The sequence below is a fragment of the Lingula anatina genome, chromosome 4 (genome assembly GCF_051362555.1).
Source record: "Lingula anatina isolate TDL-2025a chromosome 4, LinAna3.0, whole genome shotgun sequence".
Classification (NCBI taxonomy): Eukaryota; Metazoa; Brachiopoda; class Lingulata; order Lingulida; family Lingulidae; genus Lingula; species Lingula anatina.
In genome coordinates this window covers 29,927,978-29,944,061 of record NC_141770.1, presented here as the reverse complement: position 1 = coordinate 29,944,061, position 16,084 = coordinate 29,927,978, and the positions used below count along the sequence as shown (strand labels likewise).

At 36.9% G+C, this 16,084-nt stretch overlaps 1 protein-coding gene across 4 annotated transcripts in view; it reads left to right on the top strand.

Moving 5' to 3' along the window:
- Positions 1–16,084, top strand: part of LOC106168040 (kinase D-interacting substrate of 220 kDa) — a 38,373-nt gene that overhangs the window by 18,384 nt on the left and 3,905 nt on the right. For 3 of the 4 annotated variants that reach the window (XM_087010608.1, XM_087010607.1, XM_087010609.1), the window contains 2 exons: positions 4,427–4,550; positions 7,331–9,253. In XM_087010608.1, the coding sequence (XP_086866734.1) occupies positions 4,427–4,550; positions 7,331–9,253 (2,047 nt within the window). Of the gene's footprint in view, positions 1–4,426; positions 4,551–7,330; positions 9,254–15,734; positions 16,058–16,084 lie in introns of those variants that run through there. The other variant, XM_087010610.1, reaches the window with a different exon arrangement.

Genomic DNA, 16,084 nt, shown 5'->3' with positions numbered 1-16,084 from the left:
TCTTATTGAAGGGGTGGATTGAGACCATCTTCTGGGTCTTCTGGAAGACAGGTTATTAAGTTTATATTGACTAGTATCTATTTTTTTCTGTTGGAAGACCATCAAAATGGAGGATGAATCAACATAGATACTTTGGAATACTGTCAGAAAATATCTCAGGGTCCGCTCCTGTTATTGACCATGTTACCTGTTGTGCATGATTAAAATTCAGTGTTGACTGACAGTGCTATTATAAGCATTATTTATTATTGCATCAAAATTGACAAAATGACCTATTTTGCATCTTTATTTTCTGTTTTTTTTTGTCTGTACATTTGACAGCTTTGCTGCCTTGTTTTCTAATTTCTCTAATCTCTCATTCATTTTATCTAAAAAGTTTAAGTACTTCTTCCATTTTTGTCAGGTTCAGCCGTCTCTGGCGGGACAACAATATGAAGAAGATGTTGAGCAATTCTAACTCTACTGCGTTCTTGCTCCAGCACTGCACAGCGGTCAATAAACATTCAAAACACTCACCATTGTCAAATCTGTGTCTCAATCCATTTTTCATGTCAGATGACACTAACCCCCTGTAGAATTTATTTTGCAACATTTGATTACACATACTAGGCGAATCAAGTTCTGTAGAACTAATAAGTTTTTCCAACCTACTAGCCCACAGTGTCATATTTTCATTAGGCTTTTGCCTTGCTGAAAAAAACATTTCATACACATCTACTGATGGTAATATGTCCCCTTGTTTCTCTGTCAACTCACTTAAACTTACGTGTAGTTCCATAATATACACATAAGTCGTCTACACAGGTTTCCTTCTGGTTCTTTTTGATCTCCTCAATATGGGAATCTTCTCGCTACTCTAATCACCTGTGCACACAGCTTCACCAATGTGAGAAATTCTTTCATTCCCTTCCTCAACATGTACATCACCCTCACTTTCATACTCATCAATATTTTCTGTACATTTCTCTATGTCATATTCACGTTCAATTATACTTTCTACCTTTCCAGGTAAAATGGTATCAACATCAAATTGATCTTCATCCTCACTGTCTGAATCATTCTTATTGATACATTTACTCTTGCATGTACGGGTTTTATTGTACCACCAGCGTTAGCGCTGGCGGTACACATGGTTTCGGTCCCGTCCGGATCGTTCCGCCGGCTCCACCAGCTCCGCCGGCTCCGCCGGACGGCTACCGTTACCGCTTCTCCTCCTAGACGGTAAGGGCCCCCGTACCCATCTCATGGATTTAGGTCACCTATAATCTCAACTCGTTCCACGTAAAATTTGGGCTTTGTCGGTATTGGGGTCTGGGTGTGGCACTCATTACAATGCACCCTTGTCTAAAAATGGCAAAATTAAATGCTAATTATCTACCCTACGGAAGGAGTTATGGGAAAAATTTCTATAGACGGCTTTCCAAAAGTCATATGTGTAGATTTCAAATATACCCTTGGATTTGACCTTTGACCTTTACTTCAAGGTCAAATGGGCCAAAATTTTCAAAAAAATGAAATTTTTTATGAAAAAATTTTTTTTTGCCCTGTTATTCAGACACTACACAGACTTAACCAATAATATTATTGGAAAGTGTTACCCTTCAGGTCATCTTTCATCTCCATGAATTTGGGGTCAATCGGTGCATTTTCACGGGAGTAGCGGCCATAAGATACCGAAACTGAAAACTGTCTCTAATTCGGGAACCGTTAATGCTAGAGACCCATTCTTTTTTGCATTTTGTAGTGCATGTAAAGCCCAACACTGGAGGTGGTCTCGGTTTTTTTGTATTCCATACGGTTTTTGAGTTACGCTGTATCAAAAAGTACATATTGGTGGTAAAAGCAAAATGTGCAGTACGGTAATGGATAATAAATTTTGAACTCTGGAAAAATAATACATAAGGCTTGGCAAAGCAGACAACTTGTGTTCAAAAATGACATTATTTCATCAAATTTGAACTTCTGAAACTTCAGAGCACCTCCTATTTCAAGAATTTTGACCAAAATGACATTTTCTCTATTTTGATTAATTTTTTCTGTACGAAATTTAAGGCACATTATGGTAACTCCAAAATTATAACATTTAGTCCCTTATATCTCCAAAACTGGCAGAGATAGGTCCATAGTTACTATTGAAGTTGAATAGGAAGTCATATACTGGCTATCTTACTGTGACCTTGAAATTGACCTTTGACCTACTTTTCACCATGAACTGAACTTTGCAAATTTTGCTTCCCTTTTATCTCCAAAACTGGCAGAGATAGGTCCATAGTTACTATTGAACTTGAATAGGAAGTCATATACTGGCAATCTAAATGTGATCTTAAAATTAACCTTTGACCTACTTTTCACCATGAACTGAACTTTGCAAATTTTGCTTCCCTTTTATCTCCAAAACTGGCTGAGATAGGTCCATAGTTACTCTTGAACTTGAATAGAAAGTCATATACTGGCAATCTAAATGTGACCTTGAAATTGACCTTTGACCTACTTTACACCATGAACTGAACTTTGCAAATTTTGCTTTTCTTTTATCTCCAAAACTGGCTGAGATAGGTCCGTAGTTACTATTGAACTTGAATAGAAAGTCATATACTGGCAATCTAAATGTGACCTTGAAATTGACCTTTGACCTACTTTTCACCATGAATTGAACTTTGCAAATTTTGCTTTCCTTTTATCTCCAAAACTGGCAGAGATAGGTCCGTAGTTACTATTGAACTTGAATAGGAAGTCATATACTGGCAATCTATATGTGACCTTAAAATTGACTTTTGACCTACTTTTCACCATGAATTGAACTTTGCAAATTTTGCTTTCCTTTTATCTCCAAAACTGGCAGAGATAGGTCCGTAGTTACTATTGAACTTGAATAGGAAGTCATATACTGGCAATCTAAATGTGACCTTAAAATTGACCTTTGACCTACTTTTCACCACGAATTGAACTTTGCAAATTTTGCTTTCCTTTTATCTCTAAAACTGGCAGAGATAGGTCCGTAGTTACTATTGAACTTGAATAGGAAGTCATATACTGGCAATCTAAATGTGATCTTAAAATTGACCTTTGACCTACTTTTCACCATGAACTGAACTTTGCAAATTTTTCTTCCCTTTTATCTCCAAAACTGGCAGAGTTAGGTCCATAGTTACTATTGAACTTGAATAGGAAGTCATATACTGGCAATCTAAATGTGACCTTAAAATTGACCTTTGACCTACTTTACACCATGAACTGAATTTTGCAAATTTTGCTTTTCTTTTATCTCCAAAACTGGCTGAGATAGGTCCGTAGTTACTATTGAACTTGAATAGAAAGTCATATACTGGCAATCTAAATGTGACCTTAAAATTGACCTTTGACCTACTTTTCACCATGAACTGAACTTTGCAAATTTTGCTTTCCTTTTGTCTCCAAAACTGGCAGAGATAGGTCCATAGTTACTCTTGAACTTGAATAGGAAGTCATATACTGGCAATTTACTGTGACCTTGAAATTGACCCTTGACCTATCTTACGAAGAACTTAAATTTGATTGTACCATATATATTTTTTGCAAAAGTTTAAAAATTTTTGTTGATTGCATTTTAACAGCTTGTCAAGCACAAAACTGGTGGCTGTGTCCCTTATTTTGTGTATGTGGGGGTCTATACGAATGCGCTTGCTCCAGCTGGTGGTACAATATTCGGAGGCGGTATCGCCTCTCTGATCCTCTAGTTTTTCTTTGGATTAACACAGCTATTTGACTCAGACATTGATGACGATATTGGTAACAGTAAGTTTGGTGTAATACTTTGACTTGTTTTCCACCTTCCCTCCGGACTTGATATGCTGGGATTTCTTTGTTAGGTTGGGATAAAACAGTGAAAACTTCATCTTGCCACCTGTCGGCCAATTTGTGTCTTCCCCCTTCCTTGAATGCTACAGTTTTTACTAAAACTCTGTCACCTGGATGTAGAGTTGCACTTCCCACTTTTAAAGGGAAGATGTTAAGGGATTATATTGACCTAATGGTCAATGTCAGTGGAGAAGACCAGTTGGTATTTGTTTAAAGGTATGCTTGAATTAATATTATGATGCATGTTCCAACTGTATATATGTAAATATTTATCTTGTGTAATGTCTTGTATTTTTCTCTGTATTTTCCTCAATTTATTTTGATCAATTGAACTGTGCCTCAAGGGTCATTTCTAAGATTACCTCTGGTGTTTTTGTGATGTTGAGGACACCATTTCTTGATGTGGAGGGAGAATGTGACAGGTGAAGTGCTTTAGTTGCGCTCTCCTTGGGCTCTCATTGTGTTCTCCTTGTGTTCATATTCGTTTCTCTTTGTTTGTGTATTTTCATATTCTTTTGTGTGTGTGTGTTTTTCTTTGTCCCAAGTCTCTTTCATGCTAGAGTCATTAATATGTTCTTTTGTATACTAGGTACTGAGTGAAGTGCTGAGAGACAGAAAGTTGTCCATGCCAGTGACAGTGGGGATACAGGGCAGTTGGGGAGTGGGGAAAACATTCCTCCTCAACCTGCTGGAGTATCACTTGAGGAAAACTGGTATGTTTAAAAAAATAGGCATGATTACCTTCAATTCAAGAAATTCTTAAAGGACAATGTTCATGTAAAAATCCATTTCTGGAATTTTGAAGATACAGCACTCAATCTATACACTAGAGGTATGTTTTAATCGATCCCCGCCATTTAAAAATTATAAAAACAATCTATTAGTAGAAGAAAAGCGTTTTAGTAAACCTCACCTCAATATGCAAAAATGAAGCAACAGATCTGGGTCACGTGGTACTGTGACGACAATCACGATAAAGGTCTATGAGACTCAACTGAGCTGCAGGTGCATACAGACGGAGAAGTTAAGGAAAGTTGTGTTGAACGGAGTTGAGGAATTTTCGTTATGCCTCGGTGTGTTGCCGTGGGATTCACCAAAATTGCAGCTCTCGTTGACAGTCTTTCTTTGTCTGTGACGGTCTTCCGTGACTTACTTACTAACTTCGGTGACAATAGTTGCGATGCTCTAGATCATGGTCACCTCAGGTGGTTTAGATCATATCAAGAGCTGGTAGTCTTTCAGATTAACTGTCATCAGTTGGCAAACTTACTGATTGCTGATGCATTTTAAATGCATTGTAGTTGACCAAAAGCTCGTTTACAACAAACCTGTTAATTATGCACCGCTGCAATTCCCAAGCCAGGTAATAACAGGTATGAAACTCGTCTTGGTGGGCTTTCATATTTTTCAATATATCTCATTTAATGGGGTTATTTTATTGGTATTTGTAAATGACGTTAAATATCAATACTTAAACAATTAAGTTCAAACACGGTCGCGAACATTAATAAAAGAAATTGCTCTCAGGGTATCTTGAAGCTTCTGTGGAAGAAAACGTGTTGAGGAAAAACAGGAAAAAGAGCGTTATATTAAAGAAAAAATGGGAACTGCTATAATAAAATGGTTCGTTATCCTAATTCGTTTATGCTTTGAGGATTTGTTTCTGAAGATTATTTCATCTGAAATATTAAAGAATTTAAAAGATTGATTATTTTATAACTTGAAACGCAAATTCTGCGTCAGTACGCAATTTTTTTTTGCAAATTTGTAAGCTTATAACAACGTGCTATAAAGATCTACTCAAGAAAAAAATTTGCTTGGGTAAAATTGAGTACGGAATGAACTGGAGACACTTGGCTTGTCATTAAGTTTACACGAAAATATGTCAGGTAACTTTATACTGTCTTTGAAAGAGTAAAGATTGAAAGATAATTTTAGACAAACTTTGACGGGGGAAATACCTACAAAGAGTAATGGGCTATTTCGCCAACATCTTGTTGAAAATTTTACACTGCAATTCTATTCAAATAAGCTAAGGAACTAATTGCCAAATTAATACTCTCATCACATAACAGGGGGGTAACCAGACCTGCAAAAATTGTACGCACATATTTAAAAAGATTACAAGCACATACAGCAAAATGTAGACTTACGCAAAACATGAAGGACAGCGTAATCACAGCAAATGTACCTCATATAGTAGCTTAATTTCCATTAATAATAAAATCATCATTTAAGTCAAAAATATTCTTGCGATTTAATAACTATTTTAATTTACCCAGAACGGTATATTTATTTTAAAGGCGGTTAACTGAAATATAGTTTTATGATTTGTTTGTGAAAATTGCCCATGTCACCCTGTTAGTTTGGAGGTCTAAGCTGGATCAAGTCCGTGTTAACATTCCTATGAAGTTTTGCAGGAAAAATTCTTCCTTTCTTTCTCTAGCTCCTCGATAAACCTGGTGTTCAGATTTTATCTAGTACCCCCAGGTCTACGGGAGCTGCGCTTTGTAACTAACGCACAGGTAGATTTTTACCTGAGATAACTGGAGAAAAGCTTAGATAGAGAGTGCGTTCGATACAAGCAAGACAAATTGAATGCCATTTAACCCTCTAATTAAGAGGTAAAGGAAGTTCCAGTTAGATGGATGATTAAGATAGGACTTGTAAAGGTAACGGGCATTGTTTACCTCAGTTTAATAAAAGTATGCAAGACGGAGTGTCAGCGGTTTAATAAAATAAATTGAATTTCACAAATAACATGGACCTCATATGCAATAATCAACATTTCCCTTAACTCATTCAAATGCAGTGTTTTATACAACTTGGGATAACCATAATGAAATGCTTGTTAAAGAAATGACTAGACGGGAAATGGTTTTACACAGCTTCACGAGGATTTAGACCCCTCGGATAAGAGATTTGAATGAGTATAAACTTTTATCAGAAGCCAGAGAAGTCATCTTACAGGTAGACAATGCAGCTCAGTTTGACAGCTAAGCACGCTCTGTTCTCCAGTGGCTCGATTGTCGTCATTGGACCACGTGACCACGTAGCTCATTAACTCCCAGGCCGAGCAAATAGGACGTTTTTTAAAGCCAAAAATTTACAAAATGAGCTTTTAATTTGTGTATTTGGATAAAGATATCGTTAGTTGGGCATGTTTTCTGAAGAATATGTTCCGTTCAGGCCATTCTGACGGCATGAAGCAAACCCTTTAAATGCTTGTACTGTCAAAATAACAATAATAATTTAAGTTGAAGATACTCAATCATTCACCTCCATCAGTATATTAATTAATTGTTAAGATAACTGGACGTGGTATAAGGATGAGATAGTAAAACATGGTCAGATATGGTATAAGGATGAGATAGTAAAACATGGTCAGATATGGTATAAGGATGAGATAGTAAAACATGGTCAAGGTTGAGTTAGTATGTGTCATGTTCGATGGTCAGTTTTTGTATCTGATTTGAAATTCTTTCTTTCCCAGATGCAGGAAGTGAAGAGGTCACCCCGTCATGCTCCAAGCTAGGCCATGACCAGCGCCAGAATGTGTGCATCTTTTTCTTCCTGTCATTTGTGCTAACATGCCTGATAACTGCAGGAACAATGGCGGCCATGATCACTACGCACTTGCTGTTTCCTGGACCTGCCGCAAACCTCACCAGTTCTAACAGCACTGCCAGTACCCCAGAGTTCAGACCAGATGACAACATACCTTTGTTAACCTATCTCAGCTTTATAGCAGTGATCATCATTGTTTTCCTAATCTCCTGTGTTCACTATGGAGGCAGTGGTCACTGGTCACTTTCAGACAACTGGACAGCTTTAAAGCAGTTCTTGATACTGCTGTTCACTGTTGCACCCAGGAACCTGACCCCCAGCGTTCCCCCTTCCCAGAAGCCTCAGATAATCCTGGTGAAGTTCAATGCGTGGGAGTATGCTGGCAGTGACTTCCTGTGGGCAGGTATCATCACTCACCTGTGTGACCAGGTAGAACAAAGCTTTGGTCTCTGGACCACCAGGTGCTTCAGGCTGGTCCACCACCATGTGCTGACCTCTGACCTCAGTGAAGACACTACCAGAGACAGCCTCTTAGACAGCATGATAGAACAGAGAGGAAACAGGAGAGAGGAAGCAGGACAGCCGGACACTGTAACAGGAGACACTGCCCAAAGAGACCCCAGGTCAGAACAATTACACCTCAGAAAGACTTGCTGCATGCCCAGTTTTCTTTTCTCTTTGCTTTGTACTGGGTTTCTGTTAGTAAGCGTTACCATGGTGATTCTCTCTGCTACCAGCAGCAGCAAATATGGGGCAACTGAAAAAAACATTGTCATTGAGGCAGTGTTTGGGACATTTGTCAGCCTCACAGTACTGTACAAACTGAAGGTTGTCATCCGTCTAATGAGGGCAGTATGGAGGTCACAGAAAAGTCGAATTCAACGACTTCAGCTCAGAATGACCAGGGCAAATTTTGACGAGGAGCTTGGATTTATGTACAGGGTAAAAAAAGAGGTGGAAGTTGTCACCAAGCTGATCAACTACATGCAGTGGCTCCACGGGAAAATGTACCGCTTTGTGATCTTTGTGGATGACCTGGATAGATGTGAGGAAAAGAAGATTGTGAAAATGTTAGAGGCAGTGAATATTTTGCTTTCAGATCCAAACTCCAGCTTCATCTCTGTCCTTGCCATTGACCCACGCCTCATTGTGAAATCTATTGAACATTCCTATGGGGACAGGCTTACTGAGGCTAATGTTAGTGGATATGAGTACTTGAAGAAGATCATAACACTTCCTTTTAGCCTCTCCCCAGCAAACCCAGAAGATACCAAACACCTAATCACCTCCTACCTGGAGAGAATTAAGAGAGAAGAACAAACAGAAATTGTCCATTCTCAAAAGGAGGTTAAAAATTCAATTAATACGGTAAAGGGTAAAAAGGGCGAAAAGTCAGTTAAAACATATCAGGGCCAGGGAAGTGATGGAACTATTTCTGGCTCGCCAAAGAAAGGAGTCTATATAAAGCTAAGAACTGTGAAGAAGAAAACTGCTCCTGAAAAGAAAGAACAGGATGCAGCCCTAGATGTGACGGATGCTGGCCCCAGCAACCTCCCAGCCCAGGATAGAGCAGATGCCAGGAAGTACCAGAACTGTCTGGAGATCAGTCTGGAATCTCTAATGACAGGAAAGATGTTACACTGGTTGAACAGCAATCCCCGCAGTATCAAACGTATCACCAATATTCTGAACCTAGTGTTAAAGTTGTATGTAGCAGAGCTGAGAGATCTGATGGAGGAAGACACCAGGAAAAAGATCAGGAAACTGACGGCCTGGGTGGTGTTCACAGAGCAGTGGCCTTATAGAGCCAGCAGGATAATCCATCACTACAAGGCAGCTGAGGACAGGGGTAGGTTTGTACAGGACAGGTGGTAGCTGGCTAGGAAGACCTGGCTATTACCAGATGTGTTAGGGTTAGGTAGCTGAGGACAGGGGTAGGTTTGTACAGGACAGGTGCTAGCTGGCTAGGAAGACCTGACTGTTACCAGATGTGTTAGGGTTAGGTAGCTGAGGACAGGGGAAAGTTTGTACAGGACAGGTGCTAGCTGGCTAGGAAGACCTGACTGTTACCAGATGTGTTAGGGTTAGGTAGCTGAGGACAAAGGGTAAGTTTGTGAAGGACATGTGGTAGCTGACTAGGAAGACCTGGGGCCCGTTTCACGAAGCAGTAGTTAGTTAGCAATCGGTAGTTAGCCTCTCGCTAGTTATGAGTGCCGTTTCACGAAACTGTCGCTAGTTCTCTCGCTCGTTATTGTGTCATTGTTACCTTGGATATTTAATGCCTGGTTAGTCCAGTCGCTCACTCTAGAGTTTCATCGTACGCATGCGTAATGAATGAAACAAAAAGGTTGCTTAGTTACTGTTGTCTGTCATTTGTCTTTGTATCCAATATGGTGGCTACCTTTCTTGCTATCCATACTGCCAGACCGCAAGTAGACTACAACATTTTCATGATAGGCAGAATCTATTAGAATATGCACACAATGATACAATTTACGAGAGGTTGCGCCTAGCTGTGACAAAAAGAGCGGCAAAAAGGTGGTGGATATCCTTTACGACAACCTCAAAGCAGACTTTCTTATACATTTCCAGCCACCAAAAATTGGAGAGTTAGTGCTTTCGTGACACTTTTACGCAAGAGTTCTACTTCCGGTAGACTGTTTCGAGAGTATGGTGAGTAACGGCAGAACTAACGTTCAAACTTTATGACTGAACTTAGCAATGAGTTAACGACTGCTTCGTGAAACACCCTTTAAGTTTTCTTATTTGCGAGATAGTTCAGTAGTTAGTTATTCTAACTAACGACTGCTTCGTGAAACGGGCCCCTGGCTGTTACCAGATGTGTTACGGTTAGGTAGTTGAGGAAAGGGTAGGTTTGTACAGGACAGGTGCTTGACTAGGAAGACCTGGCTGTTACCAGATGAATTACAACATGAATTTTTATGTACAGACACAGATGTGTCTGTACATATAGCCATCATCTGCGTCTGTCGTCGCCGTCGCCGTCGTCGCTGTCGCCGTCGTCGCCGTCGCCGTCGCCGTGCACTTTTACCGATAACACGATAAGTGGAAAACCATTTTACCTTTTGACTTGAAACTTGCAGAACTGATGAATATTCATAATACGCAGGTCAAGTTCGAAAATCAGCATGATCGGGTCACTTTTAGGGAATTTATGCAGTTTTTTCACTTTTTTCAGCATATATGCAGCACCGATAACACGATAAGTGGAAAACTATTTTACCTTTTGACTTGAAACTTACAGAACTGATGAATATTCATAATACGCAGGTCAAGTTCGAAAATCAGCATGATCGGGTCACTTTTAGGGAATTTATGCTGTTTTTTTCACTTTTTTCAGCATATATGCAGCATCGATAACACGATAAGTGGAAAACCATTTTACCTTTTGACTTGAAACCTACAGAACTGATGAATATTCATAATATGCAGGTCAAGTTCGAAAATCGGCATGATTGGGTTATTTTGAGGGAATTTATGCTGTTTTTTCACTATTTTCAATATAAATGCAACACTGATAACACAATATAAGAAAAACGGATTGGCCAATTGTAATTATACTCACAGGAGTGGTCAATCTTACTAAAACGCAGGTTGAGTTCGAAAATCAGCATAATCGGGCCATTATTTTAGAAGTTATACTGTTTTTTTCACATTTCCTCAGATTCAATTCTTAAGCATGTTAACAGTCTCATTATTTAACTAATAAGATGCCTAAAAGTGTTTGTTTGATATTTCCTGCATCTTTACAACATTGTTAGTTGATTATGTAAAAAACATGGTAAACTTGTTATCATGTATTGTGTAATAAAGTGTCAAAAATGGAAATAAACTCATATCATTGCAGTTTGTCAGATTCAATCATCCACTATGTTCAGAATCTCAGAATGGAGGAAATTGGACATTTAACACTGTTCTATTGATACTTTTCCCATCTTATCAATTTTTTTAGTTGGTCATATAAAAATGGCAGTAAAATGTTTATTTTGTTTTATGTTAAAAAAAGTGTTAAAAATGGAAATAAACCCATTTCAGAACAGTGCTATCTTGTTTAGCATATATGCAGCACCGATAACACGATAAATGGAAAACCATTTTACCTTTTGGCTTGAAACTTACAGAACTGATGAATATTCATAATACGCAGGTCAAGTTCGAAAATCAGCATGATCGGGTCACTTTTAGGGAATTTATGCTGTTTTTTCACTTTTTTCAGCATATATGCAGCACCGATAACACAATAAGTGGAAAACCGTTTTACCTTTTGGCTTGAAACTTACAGAACTGATGAAGATTCATAATACACAGGTCAAGTTCGAAAATCAGCATGATTGGGTCATTTTTAGGGAATTTATGCTGTTTTTTCACTTTTTTCAGCATATATGCAGCACCGATAACATGATAAGTGGAAAACCATTTTACCTTTTGGCTTGAAACTTACAGAACTGATGAATATTCATAATACGCAGGTCAAGTTTGAAAATCGGCATGATTGGGTTATTTTTAGGGAATTTATGCTAATTTTTCACTTTTTTCAGCATATATGCAGCACCGATAACACGATAAGTGGAAAACCAATTAACCTTTTGGCTTGAAACTTGCAGAACTGATGAATATTCATAATAGGCAGGTCAAGTTCGAAAATCAGCATGATTGGATCATTGTTAGGGAATTTATGCTGTTTTTTCACTTTTTTCAGCATATATGCAGCACTGATAACACAATAAGTGGAAAACTGTTTTTTCTTTTGGCTTGAAACTTACAGAACTAATGAATATTCATAATACACAGGTCAAGTTTGAAAATCAACAAGATTGGGCAATTTTTATGGAAGTTATCCTGTTTTTTTTTTTTTTTTTCAATTTTTTCAGCACTTTTGTAACACCGATAACTTGATAAGTGTAAAAATGTTTTTCCTTTTGGATTGAAATTTACAGAACTGGTGAATATTTATAATACGCAGGTCAAGTTTGAAAATTGGCATGATTGGACTATTTTAACAAAAGTAATGCTGTTTTTTTCCTTTATTCAGCATACATGCAACACTGATAACGCATTTTAAGGAAAACCAATCAGCCTTTTATCTTGCAACTCACAGGAGTGATCAATCTGACCAGTATACAGATCAAGTTTGAAAATAAGCTTGATCAGTTAAGTTTTGATGAAGTTATTAGCCTTTTTGTATATAAGTGGTTTTTCTTCAGATTTAATTCTTAAGCATGTTAACAGTCTCATTACAGAACTAATTGGATATGTAAAAGTGTTGTTTTAACATTTTCTGCTTCTTAACAATATTGTTAGTTGATTATATAAAAATGACGGTAAACCTATTATAGTGCATTGTGTAATAAAGTATCAAAAATGGAAAGGAACTCATCATTGCAGTTTGTCAGATTCAATCATTCACTATGTTCAGAATCTCCAAATGGAGCAAATTGGACATTATAAATTGTTCTATTTATATTTTTCCTATGTCAACAATTTTCCTAGTTGATCATATAAAAATGACAGTAAATTGATTATTGTTTTATGTAAAAAAGGTGTTGAAAATGGAAAGAAAATCATTTCAGTACAGTTATCTCTTGTTAACATTTTGGCATTTTGAAAGTGTGACTCTGAACTTCCATGTCCTTGGAGACCTTTCCGTATCACATTTTCTGAATATCCATGATACTTTTATTTTTTTTTTATAAAAAAATTGATGGTTTATTGCTGGTAAGTATTATGTTATATTGCATGAAAGTTGAAGAAAACCCTACTTTGTACACTGCTGCCAGGATAGCGATTAAGGGAAAACCATGTTACTTATGATAATCAACCTTACTGAAAAGACTGAAGTGCAGCTTGTGTTGGAAAACCATTGTAATTGTTTTCTGTTTTGAAAGCAATGCAGTAGAGTGCTATTTGGTGCAATAAATGTATATGGATAGTAGGCAGTTAATTCAGGGTTGTAAAGTAATTTGCTTAATTGATTTTCAAGTTATTTCAGGGTTATAAAATAATTTGCTTAATTGATTTTCAAGTGGCCATTAAATGAGATTACATAAACACACATTGAGATTTCATTGTAAAGTCCCATAGGTTTAGCTCTCTTAACTGTGTCACATAATTAGGAATCGATTATTATTATGCAGGTAAATGTTATTTAATATTGAAAATAAGTTTACAAAAGAAAAATTTTGTGTAACGCTTACATTAATGTTAAGATGAATAACAGTGCCTTATTATTCTCAAACTCAATAGGGTTATTCATATCATGTTAGTAATTGTACAGCTAGATTAAAAGTTTGAATAGCAGCTTTATTGGTATTTTTTGTTGTTTTATTTTACATTTTCTTTTAATTTTTTTTTCAAACACTAGCATCTTCAAGATGACACTTTCAACTGTCATCCACCAGAAGCGCTGTGTATTTTGTTTTTCCACATTAGCAGTTGTGTTGGTTTTTATGTCTTTAAACATTGTGTAATATTATTTTATGCACTGTCATCATTTTTCATATATAGGGATTTTCATTATGTGAATTTGAAGTCTCACATATGGTCCTGAAACTGAATCTTATTGACCATGTTATTCTGTTGTATATATTTTTGAAATTTTTATCTTTTACCTACTGGCATTTTCAGTGTGGGACTTATAACTCCCAAGGGTATGTAACAGTTCACTTTTATTGATACTACCTGTTGTGCAATATTTGCAACTTGACTTTACAGTTAAAGGGATAATAACTGTTCTTTTTTGGCAAATAATTTTTTTTCTAAAAAGTTTTTTTTGTTAAAATCTCTTAAGAAATTATTACAAAGTATAGCCACCTATGGAGGTCACATGGTCTGATGACAAGTTCAGATATCAGAATAATAGCTATGACTGCCCTTTTTGTGGTAAAACAAAATATATTATATTTCTGTGACTTGTTTACACTGTTTAAACTGAAGTTGGATGATTCATATCATGGTTATGCAGCTAGACTGAATTGAGCTTTAGTGGAATATTTTTGTAATTTTTTCTTTAATTTTTAATTTTTCAAACTGGCATTTTCAAGATGTGACTTATCACTCCCATCCACCAGGAGCCCTGTACTGTAACTTTGTAACACTTTCTGTATTTTTTTAACTTACAAGTATGATTATATATATATATATATATATATATATATATATATATATATATATATATATATATATATATATATTTTTTTTTTTTTTTTAAATTGAGTTTAAGCAATGAGTTTAAGAAATTTTCACTTTATCTCATTCTGGCATTTCCAAAGTTTAACTCTTATCAGCCTCAAGCCTTAGGGACTATTTCCACACCCTATCACGCTAACTGTGGATCGATGTATCTCCAAGGGAATTCTCGCTAAATTGCAATCAATGTAAGTGGCTTAGCTGTCTGTCACGCCTACTGAAACTGGCATGCCAGAATCCTAAGCCGCTTAAACTGAAAGCAATTTAGTGAGAAACCCCTTGGAGTTGGATTGATCCTGTTAGATTGATCTAGGTATGGGAACTCAGTCTAATGCTTGTTACACATTTTACTTTCATCCTAATTCAATGTTATGCAGAATTAGAATTTGATGTTGGCTATGCAGTTACAGTAAGCATAATACATTAATGCATCAAAATTGACAGTATCCTATTTCCTGCGCTTTTTTTCTGTTTTTTGTCTGTACATTTGACAGCTTTGCTGCCTTGTTTTTATAGTTCTTCCCATTTGTTTGAAGATCCTCCACTGTCATATTCATGTTATGTAAAGCCTCTTAAATTTCCAAATTCAGACTCTACAAACAAATAAACCCTGAATATAAAAGTTAATCTGAAGCATACCTTCTTTCATTATTATCTTCTCAGCCTTCTTGGGTAGCCATTACCAGCTTGCAACCACTGTGTTATACACCGTACAGGGCCCCTATACAAAACACCCCACCATTTTCTTGTATGTGACTTTGACTGGCCAGTCATTTTAAACTACAGCATTCAATTAAAAATGGAACAAAACATCCAATCCAAGTGCAGGGTAACGGATCAAGCAGTGTTTTGTAAGGAAATTTACTCTTTAACCTAGGAAGATTCATTTTGGCAGGAAAATACATTGGAATGGCCCTTAAATTTAAATATAGAGATTTCCAAAATACAGGGCAGTTCTAGAAATTGCTTTAAGTTTGGTATATTTCCACTTGTTGTTTATCCGGATAATAGAAAAGAATATGATGTATGATCAAAGGATTGCATTTTGATGTACATGTATTCACAGAGTGGTACATGTGCCACTGGAAGCCCTTGTTAAATTTGATGTGTGTTGTATTTTACAGATCAGGATGTGCTACTGGAGAAGGTTGTTGTGAACTGTCTTCACCCCTCAGACTGGAAGTCTTTGTTAAAGTTGATGTGTCTTGTATTTTACAGATCAGAATGTGCTACTGGAGAAGGTTGTTGTGAACTGTCTTCACCCCTCAGACTGGAATTCTTTGTTAAAGTTGATGTGTCTTGTATTTTACAGATCAGAATGTGCTACTGGAGAGGGTTGTTGTGAACTGTCCTCACCCCTCAGACTGGAAGTCTTTGTTAAAGTTGATGTGTCTTGTATTTTACAGATCAGAATGTGCTACTGGAGAAGGTTGTTGTGAACTGTCTTCACCCCTCATACTGGAAGTCTTTGTTA